The sequence below is a fragment of the Struthio camelus genome, chromosome 4 (genome assembly GCF_040807025.1).
Source record: "Struthio camelus isolate bStrCam1 chromosome 4, bStrCam1.hap1, whole genome shotgun sequence".
Lineage (NCBI taxonomy): Eukaryota > Metazoa > Chordata > Aves > Struthioniformes > Struthionidae > Struthio > Struthio camelus.
The window spans coordinates 57,263,103-57,280,255 of NC_090945.1; the positions used below are offsets into that span (position 1 = coordinate 57,263,103).

The 17,153-nt window shown below is 42.5% G+C and overlaps 1 protein-coding gene across 6 annotated transcripts in view; it reads left to right on the plus strand.

Moving 5' to 3' along the window:
• Positions 1-17,153, plus strand: part of LNX1 (ligand of numb-protein X 1) — a 184,866-nt gene that overhangs the window by 147,060 nt on the left and 20,653 nt on the right. For 3 of the 6 annotated variants that reach the window (XM_068942878.1, XM_068942879.1, XM_068942880.1), the window contains 4 exons: positions 1,323-1,478; positions 6,884-7,039; positions 10,891-11,093; positions 13,802-14,173. In XM_068942878.1, the coding sequence (XP_068798979.1) occupies positions 1,323-1,478; positions 6,884-7,039; positions 10,891-11,093; positions 13,802-14,173 (887 nt within the window). The remainder of the gene's footprint in view (positions 1-1,322; positions 1,479-6,883; positions 7,040-10,890; positions 11,094-13,801; positions 14,174-17,153) is intronic. The other 3 variants (XM_068942881.1, XM_068942882.1, XM_068942883.1) reach the window with 1 other exon arrangement.

Consider the following 17,153-nt stretch of genomic DNA (forward strand, 5'->3'; position numbering starts at 1 on the left):
AATGTGCTGGGGAGATGGAGCAGCTGTGCAATGGCTTCACCAAAGCCTGGTGGCCTGGCCAACCTCCACAGGCCACGCCATGGGCACCTACCCAAAAGCCAGCTGGGAACTGTGCTTGGCAGTTGCAAATTGTTTGCAGGAAAACAAACCTGAAGTAATGCCTTGGCAGCTCGGGGGATGGTTTGCCAGCCCCCAAGCAGATGAAACTCAGAGGAGTTTGTCCTGCTGAAATAACCACAGTCAGGGACAGGTTACAAGAGGACATCTTGCCTTGACTCTTCGTCCCTTGTCACCGCACAGAGCTCTGACGAGTGCCATATTTGGCAAATATAGCCTGGCCAAAGATTGACCCAGGAAGCGTTAACAGTGAGGTCACAACTTATATCTGAAGACTCTGCAGCCAAAACGAATACCCCACCTTGTGTTAACCCAGCTGCATATTGGGATAACGGACAAGGAGCTGATGATAGATAGAAAAATGAGCAATGCTGTCCTCTTTGTGAGCATGGGGCAAGACAGAGAGACAGGAAGGGAGGCGGAAAGAAGTGAACACCAGAAAGGAACTAAATCCTGCTAGTTTTATGGAGTTTTAAGGCCACAGTCTGGTTTGAGGGAATATAGTATTACTAGATTACAATATTTGGCTAGCATGCAGAGCTCAGAGAGAAAGAGCTGTAACAGCCATGAAGATGTCTACAGCAGGATGGAAAGGACAGTGACATGTTTTGAAACTGTTATAATTTTTTGATACAGCCTTAACCAAATCAGAAGATGTGACTTGGTTGATCCCTCCCACCTTGATAATCTTTGATTTTAGACATGAAACTCTTGGCTGTTGTTGGATGCTTTGGAAATGTTACAGGATTTTGAGGCAATGTGGGTTTTTTTTCCCCCCAAACAGCTTATAACAAATCTTCCAGCTTTTCTCTTCCTGTTAAAAATGCGCAGCTTGTTTGTGGGGCAGTGCTTCTTCCTTTTATATGCGTTTTTCAGTAAGTTGCTGCTGATTCTGCCATGGCTGTGGAATATTCTGTCCACAGGCTGCCACGGTCACAGGTAGAGATTTGCCTGTGTGGCTGGCAGAAAGACAGGGGAGGTGACAATTCCAGGGCGTGGGACAGAGGTAGGATAATTGCAACTAGATTCGGGTGGGTGCAGCCTTGGAATTGGAGTCAAATGCAATGGTGAAGTGCAAGAAGCCTTGCTGTTGCTGCTATGTCCTGTCATATGCCGATGTTTGCGGAAGTGGTCTGCTGCTTTAGAGTTTACAGCCCCAAACAGCTGCGTTGTATTGATTGTTTTTTTTTCCCCTTCTGTTGCAGCTCGACACTTTGAACGGTCCACTACAAGAAGCAGATCTTTTAAAAAAATAAACAAGGCGTTCAGTGTTCTTCGAAGGACAAAAAGTGGGAGCGCAGTTTCCAACCAGGCTGACCGGGAAAGGGAGACTGTTGGAAATTCTGTCGCTGGAGAGGAAGGTAATACTTTGTTCTCCTTCTGTTATCACTTAAAATGGGGTGGGAGACCCTGTCCGTATGGGAACTGGATGTCCATGATTGACATTCCTTTTATGTGGTGGAGTGTGTGTGATTTAAAAAAACAAAACAAAACAAAAAAACCTTCATTATTTTCTCCTTTTAAGCAAATGGGTGGGGAATCACAGTGAAGAAGATTGCTGGGGCATGTGGGACCTCACATAGGGGTGTTCTGGTAACAGCGTGCGTGCTACAGCTGACCCAGGGTCTAAAACGTGGGATCTGGGCGTCTGGGATCTATTACTGGAGCTGTCATTCATTTGCTCTATCATTTTGCTCAAAATGCTTCACTAGCCTGTGTCTGTTTTCCCCTTAAAGCAAGCAGATAACAATGATCATACATTAGAGGAATTTCATGAGTTTTTACTTGATGTTCATGAAGCACCGGAGATTACCAGGGGGAAGACAGTATAAAAGTGTAAAGTGCTGTCTTTATTCCAGCATTTCTGTGGGATCCTTGGTAACAGATTTGTATTAACTCAGCCAGGCAAGTGCTGAGGTAAAGCAATCTGCTCTTAAACAGGGAGAAGAGGCAAGTTTGTCTGCTGTGTGTCAAGGGTGAGGGGTCTGGCAGGCAGTAACACTTAACATTTGGCATTCTCAAAGCACTAAGCAAATGTTACTAATTGCTTTAGACTGTAATTACTACGCCAACATTAGCATTCATGCATCAAGAGGAAGTGGTGATAGAGGGGGAATCATCTTTAATCAACATCTTAATTGAGCTGATTATTCCTTTGCGTGGTGCCTCAGCACCTCGCTTCTCTTCCCAGATCAGACGTCCAGGACGAATGCTTTAAGAAGACAAAAGATTCAAGTTCCCTTTGCTCTATATTTCATGCTGTTATTGAAACCCACACAAAATAAGCATAAAATACTGCCAAATTCACTATGTTCAGTGATTAAACTTAATGTGGTGAATCAGGGAACAATGTTCAAAATCTCTTCTGCCTTATCTGCAGATAAATACTCCTTCAGAAGATTCCCACTAGGTCACTGTACTCTTGATACTTACTCTCCTAGTCCAGGTACTTACTGATGTAGCCAAAATGAAATCAGATAATTCCAAATTCTCAACCTTTTCCATAAAAATAAGACAGTTCTGCTCCTTGGCCTGGAAACATTATCAAGAATTTCACTGCCCCAAATGTTTTAATTTTTTTTTTCTTCCCCAAAAAAACATTGCAAATAAGATGGCTGTAGCCCTCTTTGAGTAGATGGGTATGTTTCTCATTTCCTAGCAGCTGTTCAATCCATCATAAGCAGAAGCTTGCGCTTCTTCAGCTACAGTGAAATTCTGAATGTGTCAAGTCCATATTTTTCAAAAGTCATCTTTCAGGCTTGGGCATGGAAATTTTTATGACTGCTTTCTGCCTAAGCTTATAGCTGACATTACTAATAGTTCACTGAAAGTTTGGTTCCACACCCAGAATGCTGTGAGGATGGTTTGGATGCCAGTGATACCTACCCAGTAACCTGCAGTGTAGTCCAGACAGTAACAGAAGGAGATAGGAAGATGATGATCCTTGCATTAAAGGAAGGTTTTCCTGTTGCATCAGTTTTAAAATCTGATCAGCTATGGAAATGCTGATATCAGAATAATATATTTCTAGCAGAATGGAAAGCGCTATTGTCTCCTTTTTAAAGGACATATAATTAGGCCCTGAAGTGGCAATCTCTCTGCCAAGTTTGTCATTCTGTACTTGATTCTGCTTGTGGTTTCATTCTTCTACATCAAGCATGCCTTTAAACTTCCAAATATATTTACTGCACTGGAAAAACCAGGTAGGCATGTGATTAGTTAACAAGCAGTTACCCTTATATATGAGATCACAGAAGCTGTGTACCGAAATTATTGTATTAATTACATGTGCAGAGAATGCGCTTTGATTACACTGGTCTGGAATTTGGTCTTCAAAAAAATGCAAGCAAGTAGCTTGCAGCAGTGCAAACACAGCTTTAACAAGACTCCCTACTCAGTCTTTTGCAACAGGTGCTTTGTGTGATGGCATCCCAAAGGCTCTTTCTTTTTCTTCTTGTTGGAGGAGGAAATGAATACACTTTCTGTAGCAGCTACTATGACCTGCCAGCTGGATGTTTATTTCCTTCTCCAGTTCTGTTTTTCTTATTGTGTTTGTTTTTAAAATCCTGAGTTGTTCAGAGCAGTCTGCACTGGGACTCCTAGGTAGCGTGCTGGTCACACTTTAAGGATCGCTGCCGTCTGCTCACCTTATATGTCTTCATTTTTCTGATCCTTATTTTTCCTGATCTCTTACTTTTTTTATGGAGCTCTCACCTAAGTGGTGAGAGAGAGCGTCCTTTCTGGTGCCCTCCTCTTTAGTTTCAGGGACCACCTTTCTCTTTTGGGTCACATCAGTTCATCAAATATTGGGATGACTTGACTGTGACAGGGACTACTTTTACTCTGGCTGTTTTCACTAGGTGTCTGTCTGGTATCATGTGTTTTCATCAAGGGCAGCAGCAGTGCAGATGTTCAGTGCAGTAATATACGAAAGTCTTTCTGTAGTTGTCAGATTAGCCACAGTTTGTTTCCAGACATATGTCCTTTGATGCTCCGTCAAAACAAAATTTTATGCCAGTGTTTCCTCCAGCTTTGAGAACGGCTTAGCATGGGGAAACACCCTCAGCTGTGTTTCGCTGCTCCAGAGGAGAGCGTGCCACCACGCACGTCCCCAGGGGCTCCTCTGCCCGCCGGACTTGCACCAGCACACGAGCAGAGGAAAGCCGGTGGCCCAGGGATGGGCCCTCCGCACAGCGGAGAGCAGGTTGACGTGGTCCGTTCTTGATGATAACCCACTTTGCCACCCAGGGACGTTGCAAAATATAGTATCCAATGGCAAATGTGTCTCTACTATAACTGCAGCAGAGGAATAGTTACAGTGTTATACTGTCTTGTACCTGGTAGCAGTCCTTTACTGTGACGATTACTTCTCCTTTTCCATTTGCAACCTGTGGCTTAATTTGTTTAAACAGTGTCAGATGCACCCATTTTCGATATAAATGGTCTGTGCTGTCTTGGTTTTCTGCTCAAAAGTTTGGGTGATATTTCCAACAGAAAACTGTTTCATTGTCAAAACTGAAGAAAATGTTAAAAGTGAATGAAATGTGAATCAGTGCGTGAACAGTGATAAGAAAATGTTGGGGGGAAGGAGGTGTTCATGTTTTCTCATTTTTATTTATCTGTTTTTTTGTAAAGAACACAGGCAAAAAGGTATTTGTCTGTACTGTGGCATCCAAGTTAATGATACTTACTGGATGCAGTAACAGCACTTAAAATAAGAAATAGCGTTCCAAAACTGAAGTGGAAGTTAGGGCAATTTAAAAGAAAGAGTTTCATTCTCAGAAGTGAGGAAAGGTGACAGGGACATCCTTCCAGCGTGGATGCACTTATGACCTTAACAATCTACTTAAATGATAAGATAACTCTGAGCAAAGACTGCTCCTGTGCTTGTGTGTATCGCTTTGCTCTCAGTTTGGCATCACACTCTTGAAATTCACTTCCGAGAAAGACTACACGCGTACTCCTCACTCAGCCTGATCTGCATATACAAATTGTAAACTGTCTAGCACTTGAGGAGGAAAGAATTTGGGGAAGCAATTGCAAAAGCCTTTATACAGCTTTACAGTAAAAGGGAGCCATACTGATGGTTTTCAAAAGCATTCATCAGTTCCTTTTTGCAGTTAAGCCATTGTAAAATAAATTGAATTTATGATTGCTTGAGGACGTCAAATGTTGTTCAAAGTCAAATTCATTCTTCTTAGTATCCTGGTTGTTGCAGTGCTACCATCTGTTATTGCTTTGCAGCAGTCAAGAGCAAGGCAGCCCTGACAGGAACATACAACAAACTCGCCTGTTGTGTGGGTGTATCGCATTCTTACTGTTCAGTCTGTTTCCTATTGTGTTATATGCACGCGCACACACACATATATTCCTATATATATGTGTATACAATAAATACCTCAATGTTGAGGAAAGGTATATGAAGAAAAGAAGGTAAGTGAAGTGCAGATGGCTTTAGGGAAATATCAGCGTCTTTTTCAAGCACTATATAGCTATAAGACTCCTGATGTGCAGAAGAAAAAGTGGTGTATACAGGCTGAAGACAAGACAGCAGCAGCCCAGCTCTCACTCCAGGAAGGCTGCACCCTGCAGGCATCACACCTGGTTCCTGTCTTCCCAAGTTCTGATTCAATTGCAGTTCAGATTTCCCAAAACAGATGGTGGAAGTCTTACAGAACTGGTTCAAAACACTCTGATCTAGGATGATGAGCAAGGCAAAAGATTTCTAGAAAAAAAAGAGATTGCCTCTGTAGCGTTTCCTCCACTGCAGAAAGATAAGCTGATAAACTGCTGTGGATGAAACACCACAATTCTTTTGAGATGCATTTGATACTACAGCAAATTCATTTTAGTTCTTTTGAGACTCCTTTAGTAGAAGAAAGTCCAGAAGCAAGGAAAGACATTAGAGCTGGCATCACCTTCTGCTGTCCTTCTGAATCGGACCAACGTCCCTGAAGAATCAAAGGAAAGAATTAAATCAAACACTGCTGTTTGCAGAGTGATGGCAAAGCACTGGGAGAGTAAAATGCTAAAGGAAAATTAATTGCAAGGGAAGATGTGCAAAGCAAAGTCCCACATCGGCACGAGGGTATATGACAGTCACTGACACATGTATTTTCCAAGAATGGGTTACACGAGCTTTGTTTAAATTCTGGAAACCAGGTGCCAGAAAGCATGAGTGGGTCCCCTGTAGAAAGCTTGATTTATAGGGGTGGTCTTTAGTCATGCTAAGTTTCATTGACTTCAGCTGGCAACTCACATAAGTCAGGACTCCTGGGCTGAATAACGACTTGCAATCTGGGACACAAATTCTGTTTACAGTGACCTTTGATCAAGCTGGACTCAGGCATCCCAGCAAACATTATGCAGAGCTTTGTCACACCAGATCCTGGGAATGAAGGCAGAAATTATTCTAATGGCAGCACTGTCAGTAAGCACACAGTGCACACACAGGTTAGTTGAAACCTGAGCGCTTGAAGGAACGTTACCGTTAAGTAACATAACCCGTGGGGATAAAATATTAAGCATACTTAACATATCATATTGTAGTCTTGTGGCTAATGTGTAATGAGTGCTCCGTACCCTACATCGTACCAGACAAGCAGAGCTTAACATGTAAATCTGTCCTCTCCTATGTTATTTGTTACTGTAAGAGGGCCTGTAAAAATATCAATAAAATTGCACACTAATATAAGGAAAATATTGCTTGAGGAAAAAGCACACACAATATATCTGAATGCAGATGACATTTTATTATTATTGACAGATTCAGAATGCACCATACCACTCCCGATGGCAAAAACACAACACTGTGTGGGAAAATCTGCAAGAATCATCAAAAACAAGACAGAAAGTTTGCTTCTTTCTAGATTCAGCAGCTCTTCGATATTTAAGGACTGGAGAGATAAGATGGTAAAGAAAGGTATGCGATACTCCAGGGTTTTCCTGCTCCGGAAAACCTGGTCAAAGAGAATGGAGAATACTTATCAAGAATGTAAGGGCTGGAAAATGGCGCATATGCAGACTGAGGCTTGAGCCCGTTTAGAGCACCTTAAATTTAGTGGGGCCTGCTGAGGCAGAGACGTTCACTGTGTGTGACTGGTTGCTGGAGCAGGGCCCACCTCTTCAGGGTATAGTATTCATATTAGAAAACTGCGAGGTGAGGACGCTGTTTTCCATACCTGTCATCACCCGAAAATAGGCAAGGTAGGTTTTGATCAAACTATGCACAATGTGTGTGGACTCTCTAGTGAAGAAATGATCCTATTTAAAAAGAACGTATTTGTGTATCTTTATATGTTTAGTCAAACTTATTGTTTATCAAAATAGGTATTTGTCTTTTAGCTTACTACAGTGTAGGTTGTTGATGATACAAACATCATATGAAAATATGATATAATACATCATATGAAAACATGATCTATTAAGAGGCAAAATTTTAATGAAGATGATAGAAATTAAGAGATCATCAGTTATTTCGGTTGTTTGGCGCGTGTATGGAGAAAATGGTGCAATTTGCCAAGTATATTTTGTAAAGAGCACAAGGAAATCAAGGGAAGACAGAAGGTGAGGCAGTACATTTTGCTAAATATAAAAAGAGAAACCTAGTGATTTGCGCACTGGCAAGAAAAAGCAGTGCCTTGGGAAAATTTGTTTTTGTTGCCAGCTGCACCCTTGAGAAGCAAATCAGGTATTAAAACTTCCTCTAAAGAATCTGCGTGAAGTCATGTTGAAAGCAAGCCAGGTGCCACTGCAAGACTTAATGAACCAGTTAAGGTTCGAGAAGCAAAGAACCTTATGTAACTGTGGGGACTTGTTCACTACTGCATTGCTCTAATCTTGCTCTGGGATAATTACAGACTGAAAAAACATGAGAGTGTCAGTAGCTTGCTCAGGCCACAGGTTTCCATTGTCAAGAAATGTGACTGGGAGCTTTTCCTTCAGAAAAAGTTTGAGGAAGGAGATATGGGAGAATGAGCGTTTGAGTCAAGTAGCACAGTTTGTTAGGACACAAAGCGAATCATTATGCAATGGAAAATTTGAGCAGTTCTGCTATTAGAGCGCTTGGTAGTTTGCAAAATCTACTGAGATGTTTATTTATGTCATTTCTACGCAGAGAAGAAAGCTGGGGGGATGCAGATTATGATTTGCATTTTTGCACATATATATTCCTTTGCCTCCATGCTGAGAGTGTAAAGTGGGTATACTTATTCTGATGTGAGGATCTGGCCTAGGGTGATTTTTGAAGAGTATCTGTATCGTCTGACCTTAAGAGCCTAACTGAGATATCCGAGTTGATTGGCTCATACTTTTTATATAGAGGAGTGGAGACTTTAGGGTGCAGTGGAGGGAGGTTAGCACCTCCAAGGGTGATTTAGCAGTGAACTGGGCTGTATCACTCTCTTCAGGTGCCCATGGGCTATAAAGGAAGCTAGAGCAACTAGATCGCCAAATTAGATGTTTGGGTTAGAAGCCTGCGTTCAGATGGTGTGAATCCCTGCTTCAGGCTAGAAGGAGTCAAATGAGTTAGAAACTGGGCAAATAGCGTTCAGAGTAGAGGTGTGTGGGGAAAGTAGTGCACCTCCTACTCCTGTGACATTGACGTAGTATGCAAAACTGATGTAAACTGGTATAGGAGCAGAAACAGCTACTCTAGGAGTATAAATTAAACAAACCCTTGGATATTAGGCTAATGAAGGCTGTATAATTATCTGGATAGATTTTTATTGCCTATCAATTCTGTGTAAAGCAACAAAGTCCAAGTCCGTGCTATACTGGTAGGTGCTTTTTACAGACACAAAGGAAGACAGCTTCCTGCCCTGAAGAGCATAAGATCAAAGAAGTGGTAAGGGATACAACGTGGTGTTTTTTAATTTTTGTTCTTTCTTTCTATCCCCCTTTCTCTCTCTCAAACTTCCTGAGGGGTTGATAATTGGTATTTGTGTAATAGAAAACATTATGCTATCTTAGATACTGCTCTATTAATTAATTTCCGTTTAACATTTTACTGCTCTTCAGTAGTAATCACTGTACTTTTATTTCTAAAATAAGTTATTGAAAAAATGTTAGTGCTTTATTTTCTACTTACAGTTTTTTCGTATAGACTTTGCCTTGGACTCGGGTATCAAAAATTCAAAAGTTTTCTCTCAGATATGGGGATTCAAGATAATTAAAGGCAGATATACCTGTACTAGATAACTCACTGGTACTTTGGCTTGGGCTTTGAATTTGGACATGAATTGCCCTGGAAGGAAAGAAAATAGTAGTGACATGCTGTGAAAACAAACATGTCAATTGAAAAGTAGGGTTTGGAAAGGAATGCTCTTCTCTAGTGTATTATAAATAAATAAAAGGACCCCCATGCACCAGTACTGCCTCTTCCCCATGCCCATACTGGCAGGGCCAGCAGATCTTCCCTTGACAGCCCAGCAGTCAGAGCAATTTTATTCTACAGAGCAGTTCATAAAACACTTGAAAAATACATACCAGCATTCGGGGAAGATGCCATTCTTCCTCTAAATAAATTGACTATTACTAAAAATCGAGCTGCTCATTCTCTGTACACGAGGAGTCTAGTTCAGCAAAGTTTTAAAGTGTTTGGTTTAAGCACGGGACTAGACCGATGGCTGCAGTGAGATTGTTCAAACACTTACATTTTGGCACACACTTACGTCCTGTGGCTGAATTGAAATCCGTACTAAAGAATAATGACCTGTTATTTTTTACAGAGGGGAGAAAATACCATCCTGCCACAGTGAAGTCTAGTTGTATTTATTCAAGGCTAGAGATCTGCAGTTACATTTCTCCAGGCTATGGACAATAATGGGAAAATGTCACCTCCTATATCAATGGTAGCAGATGCATGTTCACTTAAACTTGATTTTCTCAATCAGGATGTGGAATAAGCCTGTATTAGATCTCATACAGTTGATTTGTTAGCAGCAGTAATTTTGCGTGTGCATATATGCCTATTTGAAGTGTGGAAGAGAGTTTGTTTAATGCAGATTTTCTGTAAACTTCCCTCTCCCTCCAAACACCTTGAATGTACTGTGATTGTAATATAGGCACCTAGGAGTAAAAGCCAGTTATTCCTACTTCATGGAGTTCAAGCAGTGATGAAAGGACAGGGGTCTGGTAGGGAAACTACTATATTCTTTGGGTAGTCCAAGAGATTTTGCCTTTTTATTAGCTGAAGGTAGAGATGCTTCCTTGGATGTCACAAGCCGAGTGTCCACCTTCTGCTACGGCACCAAAGCTCGAGGAGAATAGCGTAGTAACTGCTCATTCCAACCAGAGAAGTTGCCCATGAGAAAGTCTGTGCAGCCCATCACAGCAGGGACTGCCAGACTGCAGAGGTTTCTTGGAGGTGTCTCAGATGGTGCCCATCTGCTCTAAGGCCAGTAAAGAACTGTGGCCTGGTCCTCCTCAGTGATCTCTGGTCCCTAAAAATGTATCTTGTTCCCTTAAACAATTAGCGCAGGTAACTAGATTTTTTTCCTTAAATACATTCCATTTGTCTGGGTTACATCAAAGGTCTGAGGCTGTGTTTTGTGGGGGGAAAAAAAGGAAGTTTGAATATATTAATTAAAAAAGAAAGCCCTTCAAGTCCACTAAGCAAGTCCACGTGTTCCTTTCCTCCCTACTCAATATAAATCACATCCATGCATAAAACCTAGTTTGGATAACTGGCCAGATACTTGAAGTTATGTGGTGCATGTTTTAATAATGCAAAGCTGTGATTTCAAATAAATACCTTATAATGTGCATTTCCAGGTTTTCCCAGATTGTATCACCTGATTCCAGATGGTGAAATTACCTGCATTAAGATCAACCGTACTGATCCCAGTGAAAACCTGGCCATTAGGATCGTGGGAGGCAGTGAGACTCCTTTGGGTCACATAATTATTCAGCATGTTTATCGAGATGGGGTAATCGCCAGAGATGGAAGATTGTTGCCTGGAGACATGATACTAAAGGTACAGTACTGTGGAGATAAAAGATAAAAAGAGCTATCCTAACGGGGAATAAGGCAGTGCAAGTAGATCATACAGATGAGATTTGCGGTGCTACTTGTTTGTTTGGATGAAATAATACATGCAGAAAGAGGTTCAGTTTCTCTGCATGCTCTCAGGGTTTCCTTCAGCTGTTTTTGAGGCTCATTGATTTGTTTATTTTTCCTATTCAGTATTAGGCCTCCATGAATCGTAGCCAAACATGGTAGATCCAAAATGTGATGCAGTGCAGTATACTGTTGGTGTTTCTAGTAATGCCAGTAGCGCTTTGAACCTTGAACTGGTTTTTGTGGAATCACCAGGTGGAGCATTGCTCTGTTGCTTGTACAAAACGGCTCTGAGACAGGATCGCCTGGCTGGAAATGGTCCACAAACTCCTCTGGGGTCTTCATAGCAGTAAGTCAAGAAAAGTGAAGACTCTACTCGTAGAGGAACGAGAAGTGCCAATATAAACTTGAATAGAAGAAATAGGGGAAAGGGTCAATCTTCAAAAAGCCACTGCAAAAATTCTTCTGAAAGCAGGGGCTGGGCTTTTTGTCCTATTTGTTTCTAGTGTGCTGTGGGCTACAATCTCACTTAGCACACTTTCCATTGCCTTAAACCCACTTACACCAGGATAGGTGTTAGGGGCCTCATCGAGGTTAAGTTCTTTCTGCATCCAGCTCCCACATGTGAGATGTTCAGCACGAACTGCGTGACACTGTCTGCTCTGTTTTTTGTGAGCTTTGCTCCGTCAGCAGCCGCAGGTGAAATCTCTAAGAATAAACTTGAACAGCATTGAGGCATTAGCTGTCAGCTGCTACTTCTGCTCCTGTTTCTGTAGAAATGTATAACGGATGAACAAGAATTAGGCCAGATGCTTAAAAATCATGTTTCTTGTGTGGCTTTAGCAATAGCTTCTGAATGACTGCTGCATTCTTAGCTGCCCCATCAACTTGGAGCTCTGCAAAGATGCTATAAGTTATACCAACGCTTTAGTCCTGAGAAAAGTGATAACAGAAAGTAGTAGGTCCTTTCCTTCTGTGCTGTGATGGTTTGATGATGTGTAGCTTGAGTGCACAGGTATGGTTACATCACAAGCCAAAGGTACACTGCAGCACACTCAGGTATACCTAAAGCAGCTAGACCAGCTAGCTCAAATACTGGTGGCAGTGTGGCCAGACAGTGCTCACCATAGGTTTTGCAAATTAAGGGTGCACATTTGGACAGCCTGCTCTGTTCATGGTGGGCTCGTGCAGCTGTGTCAGCGCACTGTGGATGCCCTGGAGTGGTACCCAAGCTAACCAGAGTGGCATTAGCTGGGCTAAGCCTACGAGAGCTGTAAATGAGACGTGCGCCTACTTCACTTACCCTGTTTAAGTGCACCTCTAAACTGCAGTTCCAGGTAACAGCTGGGTAAGTGTTACCCAGGCCATATGTTTCAGGGAGGTTTTTTGTCTTGTTGCCAGCTCAGGGAGGCAGAGTTACAGCACCGCTGAGTGGAAACTGCTCATTTAGGGCACATCCAAACTGGAGTGGAGAGCCGTGACTGCAGTGGGATGGGCCTGGCTTGGCTCCCCACCGGCGGGCTCGAGCCATGGCTGACTGCCCAGGGGTTTACCGAGGATCCCTGGCGATTGCAGTCCCATGCTGTTGCAGCTTATGCTGTTCGCAGTACCCAAGTTGGCTAGCTATAAGTTAGTTCAGCTGTGTCTCCAGAAGTGCAGTCCCACCGTCAGGCGGCGGTGCGGACAGCCCCGTAGTGACCACCCAGGCGGTTTCTAAGAAAACCCAAGTGGAACACTCTCGTCTGTGCTGGGGAACATTTTTGTTGCAGTTTGGAGACATTTCTTAATATTTAAATGGTTCAACCTGTGTAACGTAAAACTACATGGAAATAAGTTGTCTGATTCAGGTTTTCCAGCAACGAATTACAACCTTACAACTGGTTTTCATTTAGCAGTGATAAAGCACAATGCCTAGTCAGCCTTGCTCATGCAGGCATGGCAGGATTGACTGGAAGTTATTTTTTTCTTTTTCTTTTTTTTTTTTTTTTGGCAGTCAAATTGAAGAAGTGTCAGTTTTGCTGATTTATGTCTTCTTATGCAGATCTTACCTGAGAAACACTGAGAAACATAAAAAGCCTCATTTTCTGGTGAGGTATATCAACATAGTAGCTAGATAAATACCCAGGACATTTGAACTTCCTACTTGAGGCTCTCTTCTCTGCCTCTCTGTTTTAATTAGAGGTTCATTAGTGGCATACAAATTTTTTTTTTCCCTTACTGTAACTAAAGCAGCTGGGAGATAAGGAAGTAGGAAAACAAGAAAGTGGTGGGAGTGAAAGGAAAGGCTGGCAAGATGATTTGAAATCAGAAGCTAGTGGAATAAAACCAAGATGTATGAAAGAATATTGGAGCTTGGGGAAGAGCAATAATAAAGCTGAAGAATAACAGTTATGTCTGGAGACCATCAGGGAGAAAGGGTAAAAAAGGCTGTAAGTGTCTGCACGCTGTGTCCTTTCCTTGGGGGGATGGCTGTTAGGTAATACAAACTTGGCCTCCTGTGTGACACAGTTTGAAACCGCACACGTCACTTCGTGCGAGGACATCTGTGTAAACAGATCAGCTGCCTCCTGTGCCAGTGTAGATTAGATGGTCTTTATGCTGTTGATTTACGGCTCTCTCTTCCAGGTGAACGGCATGGACATCAAAAATGTGCCTCACAACTATGCCCTGTCAGTCCTGAAGCAGCCGTGCCAAGTGCTCCGGCTCACCGTGCTCAGAGAGCAGAGGTACCGCTGCCGAAACAGCAGCCTCTCCTTCGATGCTCGCTGCAGCAGGGATGACAGTTTCCACGTTGTTCTGAACAAAAGCAGTCCAGATGAGCAGCTGGGAATAAAACTGGTCCGCAAGGCAGACGAACCTGGGGTATTTATTTTCAACTTGCTGGAAGGAGGAGTGGCTGCCCGTGATGGACAGCTTCAGGAGAACGACCGCGTTTTAGCTATCAATGGGCACGATCATCGCTACGGCAGTCCAGAAAGTGCAGCCCAGCTGATACAGGTTTGTCACGATGAATTTAACCCCAGCTTCCAAACTTGTTTAACTAGACTGCAAAACCCAGGCAGTGTATTTTCACCGTCCATTGCAATGACTCTAGCAAAGCAAGGGCCATCCCGAATGGGAGCATATTTGGGGGAGGGAAAGGGACACATCAACCAAAATTGGCTGGGCGTTTACACCTCTAAAATCTCCCTGGTTTCACTTAATACAGGCGTGAACTGTCTTGCAGTGATGCCTGCTGCAGTCAGCTCACTCAGGGGGCTTTGTTATAGGATATAAGATCAGTGCAAATCTCCGTGTATGTGTGTGTCATTTTCCTTCCAAGTTCCCCTGCAGAACTATTTCCAGTTGGTTTCTTTCTTTACAACCTATCTTAGTAGTTTCCTTTTTAGATAACCTCAACATAAAAAGCAAAGCAAAGCATGTTTTGTTGCTTTATCTCATATTTACAGCAATCCTTGTACAGTTTTTGCATTTTGTTTGGTGGAATGCATAGCGCTCACATATTGAGGAATTTCGTGTGCTTCAATACTAAGATGAAAAATCAGACTGGATTCTCCCCATTTTGGACAGATATAATGAGGATAACATGAGTTAGGCTTAAAGAAGCATTTGAACGAATGCCTTTTTTGGAAAGGATTCCTCTTTTAGCGTAGATCCACAGATGGCTGTAACCAACATTTATTGAAAAGTTTATAGCATAGCTAAGGATCAGTTCATTAACTCCTCTTCATCCCGCGAGTGGGAGCTCCACACCCAGACGAAGGAGAGTGGAGCGCCTTCTGCCTGGGGAGCAGCGCTGTCTCCAGTTGGGTGATGCCAGTTGCTGAAGTTCTGGTGCAGCATCTTTCCGGGTTGTATACTTTATGTAGCTCGCTGACTGGCAGTGGAAGGGGAGGGGGTAAATTCTCTGAGCAGAGCAAAGTCTGGAGTGAAACCCTTTCTAAAAAATTGGTGTTCTTGGAACACTTCTTTAAGGCTGCAAAACAAGGCAACACTGCTTCATAAGCAAAAAACACATGCGGCCTAGAGATGAAATGGAAAAAATGACTGATGAGGCCATTCTCACACAAGTGCTTAAAAGTGCAACTGAAGCTCTTACTGGGTTCCAAAGAGTGGTTGTTATTTATAATAATGCTTGAAATGCACACCAGCCTCTGGGGATTTAAACAACATGCCCATCAAAGGACAGAGTCAGGTTTCCGAACAGCCGGGATTACGTTGCATTGATGTGAGCTCTATGAATCACATTTGCCTAACACAAAATTCCCGGACCCTATGTCTTTTTTGTCATGTTTTTTCGTCAATTATCATTTGCCTTTCCTGTTTGCATGTTCTACCAGAGAAAAATCATTATACTGAAGCCACAAATGTTTTGTATTTGCTTTTTACACGGCATGTTTTACTTCGTCCTCTGATTTCTCAACAGTACCCCGCCTGTTGAGACCTAAATGTGTGTTACTCATGGTGTATAAAAATCTACAAATTAACAGCACAGGATGCTTCAAATATGGGATCAATTTAAAAAAAAAAAACAAAACAGAACTAACATTCATTTTAATGTCATTAAAGGTGGGAGGAGGCTGTGATTTTTATTATCTTGTCCTGTAGGTTTGTCTTCCTCATTCATTATGCTGAGCACAGCTGAAAGAACATCAGATTGCTGTGGAATCTGATTAGTTTTGACTTCTGAATAATGAATAATTGAGAAGTAGCTAATTTTTCAGACCTTCAGCAATTATACATTAGCATATGTGGAGCAGTTGTTAATCAGTAGATTGGGTGTCTGGCTGTTTATAAGCTCAGTCACAAGAGCTGAAATGAGGAAAACTCCAAAGTGCTAATTAGGAACGTTCAGGAATCGTAACTCTTGGGTGTTTGCTGCTTCCCATTTGTCGCGTCATCTTTAGTCATGGCCTTGTGTTGGATGTGGCACTTGTAATCTAAATAACGTGACAGTCCACATCTGTTTTGCATAGGGGTGACAAGAAAACAAGCAAGGTAATCAAAAAGTGGATGCTTGTGTGAATGCATCAAGTGTAGCCGCGCGGGGAGAGCCAGCTTAAGGCTTTACTGCCCCCAGATGTTCATCCTCCTGCCTGTGTCTTCCCTGCCACCGTTCAGAGCCGCCGAGCCGAGAACGGGGTGCGGGAGCTGCCGTGGGCAGAGCGCCGGGACAGCAGCCGTCCCCCGCTGTGTCCCTGGCAAAGTGAGACCTGAATCGGGCACGAGAGCAGGCGTCGGAGACCTTCGAGCGGAAGCTCTGCAGAGCGTTCCTCGCTTTGCGTTTGGTTTGCTCTGGCCGTGATGCAAATTTTCATTCAAGTAGATTGTTTCAGCTACTTTTGTATTCGGCCCTGAAACTACCCTCGTTTCTTTAATTCTTGCTTCATCATAAACAGCAGAGAACGAGTTGTGGGGCAAAGCTAGTAATAAAAGGGGCGAGGGGGAGGGAGAGGTCAGACTGAAACAGCAATTAATACTCCGAGCAGTAGAAATGTTAATGGTTGTTTAAATGGAAGCAGGTAAATACAAAAGCTAGTCTTGTTGTTTGGATAACTTTTAAAATTCTTTGGACTTCTGAGAAATTACTCAACTTGACTGACCTGGAGACAAATGTGATATTACCATAGACACTCTTGCTGAACTTTTGCTAGTCGTTTTACAAAGAATTAATCACATTTACAACCTTCTTGTAAATGACCAATTTTGAGACTAACCATGTGGCAGCACATGAGTTTTAAACAGAAGTTGCGTAAGCTGACGTTGTTTGTTTTAGAGAAAGCTGTGTTTTCTTGGGGTCATATGCCCCTAGGAGGTTTAGTCTTGTATTGTTCTGTTACATTTTAACAAACTTTATAAACTAGGAATTAGAGTGGTTACTTTTTTCCCAAGATCCAGCATTCTACTTTTGGGTACCAGAAGGGTTTAGAGTCCAGGAATTAATATTCCATTACAGTAAACATGGTAAAAATACCTA